The sequence below is a fragment of the Mandrillus leucophaeus genome, unplaced genomic scaffold (genome assembly GCF_000951045.1).
Source record: "Mandrillus leucophaeus isolate KB7577 unplaced genomic scaffold, Mleu.le_1.0 Scaffold768, whole genome shotgun sequence".
Lineage (NCBI taxonomy): Eukaryota > Metazoa > Chordata > Mammalia > Primates > Cercopithecidae > Mandrillus > Mandrillus leucophaeus.
The window spans coordinates 183,229-189,320 of record NW_012108341.1 but is presented as its reverse complement, the minus strand read 5'-3'; the positions used below and the strand labels follow the sequence as shown (position 1 = coordinate 189,320).

The 6,092-nt window shown below is 38.3% G+C and overlaps 1 protein-coding gene across 1 annotated transcript in view; it reads left to right on the top strand.

Annotated features, from left to right (window-relative positions):
* The first annotated feature begins 403 nt into the window (after positions 1-403).
* SPIC (Spi-C transcription factor (Spi-1/PU.1 related)) overlaps positions 404-6,092 on the top strand; it is an 11,299-nt gene continuing 5,610 nt past the window's right edge. Inside the window, exons 1-4 of the mRNA XM_011966627.1 lie at positions 404-557; positions 1,878-1,957; positions 2,610-2,703; positions 4,451-4,563. Coding sequence (XP_011822017.1) covers positions 1,955-1,957; positions 2,610-2,703; positions 4,451-4,563 — 210 coding nt within the window. The 5' untranslated portion in view covers positions 404-557; positions 1,878-1,954. The remainder of the gene's footprint in view (positions 558-1,877; positions 1,958-2,609; positions 2,704-4,450; positions 4,564-6,092) is intronic.

The window sequence follows — 6,092 nt, the reverse complement described above, 5'->3', positions numbered from 1 at the left end:
AGACTGATTTGGAGAGTCCAGAGTGAAGGCTGTTGACAGTACAGGCAAGAAAGAGAGTATAGAATCCAGAATTGGGAGAGAAGTAATATGCATTAAAAAAAAAAGAAGGGTGGGCCTGAGTTGCATGGGTTAGAAGTTTCCAGTGGGGCTATGAAATCTGAAGAGCTGCAACCTAAGTTGGGCGGGGTTTCATGGGGTTTGTTCTAATGCTTTTTTGCTTTTTGGCTGATGGGGTGCAAACTACTATGTGCCTCTTCAAAATAATAGCCCCTGGTGTCTACTGGTAGTATCATGAAATAGAAATTGTGAAGGCACTGTATCTTTTAAAAAAAATCCCCTTTTGAAGAACTTCCTTAAAAACAGCTATTTAATGCAACTCTGCCAGTGTGTTCTTGATGGTTGTGTCTTAACAATTCTAATTTTAAAAAAAATTACTATTTTTTTCGTCAGAGCCATCACACTGGAAAATAATTTTTTATTTTCACGATAGCCTTCCGTTGAATTTACCATTCTGATATTAATGAAACATCTCTATAAAGGGTTGAAGTGTCTTCCCGGTAAGTTCTCAGCTTACGTTTTTCTAAATATCTTCTAATCACTGTTCATTTTTTCCTTTGGCCTAATGAGTGTTTCTCATTGTCTACGGGTTCAGATGCAAGAAATATTAAGCAATCGTGGTAATCAATAATGTTTTTGAGCTTTTTCGTCCCTTTAGATTTGCTACTTTTAATAGTTGTGATAGTCTTGTGAAGCATTTTAGTCAAAGAGAACATGTTCATTTTTAAGCATTTAATTCAAAATACAACATTCAGTGCTTCTGCACTTTTGAGTCAAAGCAAGTAGTTGAAAATCATTGACATGACTTTTAAAAAATATGTACTACTGGTAATATTCACTAAAGACCATGAGCCAAAGAGTGATTTCTGGATTTTCTTCTATTTTCTTTTAACTGACATGATGTAGTGATTTCAAAGAGCCAAATAGAATTTTGATGTTTAACATGTTATGTTGATATATGATGGATATGTATAATATTGGCATTAGATTACATCATCTCATTTTATTATTCAGCATTAAATACTAAAGAGTAAACACATTGTGTTTGTGGGAAAAATACTAAGAAGATAAACACTTATATAAAAAGAATCGCTGGGTTTACTTAATGGAATGATAAACAATTTTGGACCCACCACAGTTCTTTTTATTATGTGGGTTGGTTTTTGTTTGTTCCTTGTGTTGTTCTATAGAATGTACAGTTAAAAGCATTTAATTGTGGGTCTGTGTGATAATTGTTTATCTAAAGTAAAATCAGAATTACTTAGAGATAAGAAAGTAAATAACAAAATTCTAGACCAGTTTTCTTAACCTAGGATTCAAACAAGTCCAAGATAGTCTTCATAGGCTAAATTTTATTTGCAATTTAAGCCCAATTTTCATGGGAGGAAAAAGATGGCTTTTGCCAGATTCTCAGAAGGCAATATAACACCAAAGAAAGGTTTAAAAAAAAGTCCTACTTTTATAAGGCTATGCTAAGGTAAAAAGGATTTTGATTTTCAGAATTTTAGAATATTTAAAGTAATTTTGAAATACTTACATATACTTCTGAGTTATTTCCAATTTCTCTTATCAATCAAACAGCTTAGATAATTAACTATAAAGCTATTTTAATATTGAAAACATTTTGTAATCATGGAAAAGCAAAAAGAAGTGTCTGTAGAAAATTTTGTAGAAAAAAATTTGTACTCATCAAAGAGAATTCAGGAGGTACTCTTGGTTTATGTAAGATATTTTCAGAAAATATCTTTGAGCAAGATCTTATTCAGAATAAAATTAGAGACTGCATTTAATTTTGCTTTTTAAATATTAAATTTTTTCAGGATTGTCAACTTATTTTATTTTATTTTCTTCAAGCAACAACTGCTAAGGAACAGAATTGTCAATTTATTAATGAAATATGGTAAGTTGACATTTTAAAATTTTCTTTGTCCACAGAGGATGTCTACAGCATAATAATTAAATTTTTTTCTTTACTCTCCCTTCATTTTAAAAGTAAAATATATCGATCATATTAATAAGGATATGAAATAGTTTGCAAAGCAATTCAATTTTAGGTCTTGGAGACATACTTTAGAAAATAAGAGCATTTCACTTTTAAAGAACAATTCACAGGTTCTGTTCCATTGAAGATATTTCCTTGACCCTTTTTTCTAAATCACTCTCCTCTGCTCTACAACTCCTTGCTAAAATTTTGCAATAATGTTAAATACTATACTACAGAATGAATACCATTCTCTAAATTCTATACTATCATGGAGTGGGTTTCACCTGTGATTGATTTTGTGCCTCAGGGTTCATTTGGTGATGTCAGAAACATTTTTGATGGTCACATCTGTGAAGGTGCTACTGGCAACCAGTGGGTAGAGGCCAGGGAAGCTGCTGAACATCATACAATGCATAGGCAGCCCCCTGACAACAGAGATGGCCACCACCAAATGTCCATAGTGTCAAGATTGAGAAACCCTCCTTTAGACTAAATACTATTTTAAATCAGGGAGATTCAGTTTAACTGGTAATTCTAAAACTCCAGAATTCTATCATTGTTCCAATAGACGTGTGTTGAACAAGACAAGCTGGGTCAAGCATTTGAGGACGCTTTTGAGGTTCTGAGGCAACATTCAACTGGAGATCTTCAGTACTCGCCAGGTAAAGATAAGTCATTTACCCTCTTCTGCTGGTACCTCAAATGGCTTGTTGGTCACATACACATATAAGAATAATGATCAGCTGACCAGGTGTGGTGGCTCACGTCTGTAATCCCAGCACTTTGGGAGGCCAAGGTAGGCAGATCACTTAAGACTAGGAGTTCAAGACCTGCCTGGCCAACATGGCGAAACCCTGTCTTTACTAAAAATACAAAAATTAGCTAGGCATGGTAGCATGCTTGTAATCCCAGCTACTCTGGAGGCTGAGGCTTAAGAATTGCGAACCCGAGAGGCAGAAGCTTCAGTAATCTGAGATGGCGCCACTATATTCCAGAATAATGATCAGAACGGAGAAGACCTTTTCTTTGTTTTTTTCCTTTTTTTTTTTTTTTTGAGACGGAGTCTTGCTCTGTCACCCAGGCAGGAGTGCAGTGGCGTGATCTCGGCTCACTGCAAGCTCCACCTCCCGGGTTCAGGCCATTCTCCTGCCTCAGCCTCTCAAGTAGCTGGGACTAGAGGTGCCCACCACCACGCCCGGCTAATTTTTTCTATTTTTGGTAGAGACGGAGTTTCGCCGTGTTAACCTCGATCTCCTGACCTCGTGATCCGTCCATCTCGGCCTCCCAAAGTGCTGGGATTACAGGCGTGAGCCACCGTGCCCGGCGACCTTTTTTTCTATAATTTAATTTTTTTTTTTTTTTTGTAGAGAGAGAGTCTTACTATGTTGCCCAGGCTGGTCTGGAACTTCTGGACTCAAAAACGAGAAGATCATTTTCATTTTTACCTGAAGCATCCAGGATTAATTCTAGCAAAGGCAAAATATGCCCAGGAGTATCTAGCCTAAATAAAACTAAAGTCTCACATACAAAAATGCAGAGAATATAGAGGATGACATTCCACACAGGAATACAAAGATACATAATTATCTGCTATTAGAAATATCTGGTTGACATTTATTTATCTAATAGACAGTTCATTTTAACTATTCACAAAAGGCTTTTAAATTGTTCTAATAAATCTTATAGACCTTCCACCCACCCAACAAGATATATTCTACCTGGAAGAATAAGTATTTTTAAACTTCCTCATCCATTATCCTATGGACTATGTAGTCTAAATAGAATGCAAATATGTTGTGTATTAAGTTTACATAGGGTATTACAGAGTGTTCCAAGATAAGAGAAATCATGTGAGCTGGGCACGGTGACTCACACATGTAATTCCAGCACTTTGGGAGGCCGAGCTGGGTGGGTCACTCGAGCCCAGGAGTTCAAGACCAGCCTGGGCAACATGGCAAAACCCTGTCTCTACAAAAAATACAAAAATTAGCGAAGTGTGGTGGTGTGTGCCTGGAGTCTCAGCTACTTGGGAGGCTGAGGTGGGAGGATCACTTGAGGCTGGGAGGCACAGGCTGCAGTGAACCAAGATAACACGGCTGCACTCCAGCCTGGGTAACAGAGAGAGACCTTGTCTTAAAAAAAAAAAAAAAAGAAAGAAAGAAAAGAAATCATGAGGTCTCAGCCGGCAAGGAGCATGTTCTCCAAATGGGATATGTATAACAGTATCCATAATATCAGCATAATGAGATAAACACCACAGGAGAAGTGCAAAGTGGCAAGAAAACAGATAAGAGCAATTGCATCTGTAAGTGCATGTATGTACACACACACACACACATACACACATATATATATATGCACAAATACAAACTTTGACTTTTTTAGTTTCTTTCTCTGATTTAAAATTAGATTACAAAAATTACCTGGCTTTAATCAACCATCGTCCTCATGTCAAAGGAAATTCCAGCTGCTATGGAGTGTTGCCTACAGAGGAGCCTGTCTATAATTGGAGAACGGTAATTGTAAGTATCAGACCATCCGTCAGTAACAGTCAAATATCCTATTCTTGCCAGGCTTCCATTTCACATACACTGTCTGAAACCCAGCTGAAAGGCAGCAATGACTATGAAAATGGTTTCTTCTTTCTTTTTTTTCTTTTTTTTTTTTTTTTTGAGATGGAGTCTGGCTCTGTCACCGAGGCTGGGGTTCAGTGGCTCAATTTCAGCTCACTGCAACCTCCGCCTCCTGGGTTCAAGCGATTCTCCTGCCTCAGCCTCCCAAGTAGCTGGGGTTACAGGCATGCACCACAACGCCCAGTTAACTTCTGTATTTTTAGTGGAGACAGGATTTCCACATATTGGCCAGGCTGGCTTCAAACTCCTGACTTCAGGTGATCCACCCGCCTTAGCCTCCCAAAGTGCTAGGATTACAGGTGTGAGCCACTGTGCTCTGCCTGAAAATGCTTTTTAAGGACCATCAGCTATAGTCTGAAATTGACAGTCAACATGGATGATCATATGCTGTTAGGAAGGAAGTGACCCTTCATCATTGCTCTGTTTAGCCTCAGACTGGTTTGAATGACTTCTGTAAAAAGGAGGTGTTTTCAGGGTGTTCACATCAATTGCTTCTCCTTAGTCCATCTGGGAAATTGCAAAAAAGTTTCCCCTAAAAGCCACAGGGCAAAGGTCCAAACTGCCCCTGCACTGGCTTTACCTACAGTCTTGTATTAGCCTGCTCTGTTTTCCTTCTCAAACTCAGTGTTATCTGTATGTATTGGACCAATTCATTTATATTTTATTAATAGCAGCACCTGCAAAGGGAAACGTCCTGCTATCTCCACATTCATGTATTCTTTTCATTTTCCTCACACATCCATTTTATCAAGCAGTCTTCATGGGATGAGGTATAAATGTGAATTGGTTTTTATTTTTCTTCCGTCATTACCTTCAATCATGCCATGTCAAATGTCCTTTTTCTGTTTCTATAAATTGTTCCCTTGGGGCCTCTTCACAAGACATTTTATTTTAAGAGAGTGCTTCGGGCTGGGTGCAGTAGCTCACGCCTGTAATCCCAAAGCTTTGGGAGGCTGAGGAGGAAGGATCACTTGAGCCCAAGAGTTCGAGACCAGCCTGAGCAACAGAGCAAGACCCTGTCTCAAAAAGAAAAAAAATTTAAATAAAAATTTTCATTAGAGAGTGCTTTGGTTCCAGCTTAACCTCTTCCACCTCCACTTAGGATTCCCAGGTAAAATGAAAGATGCCCAATATTTTTATTTACTAAATCTGGCAGCCCTACTTCTTTCTACTTTAACTCCCATTTTCTAGCACGCACCTCACAACCTCTTATCCCTGGGGACTCCTTGCCTGCTGGTCAGTCTTCTTGACTGGGGTGTGGAAAGACAGCTCAAGCCCACCCCTTCCCGATGTTTAACCCTTGGAAACCCACATATTCTTGCCATATGTAAATAGTAGGAGCTTGGGCTGCTTCTTCCTGTCCCCTTTCTTTATTCTGCCTTCCCTTGGCTGTCATCTTTCTTTCTTTCCTTCCTTCC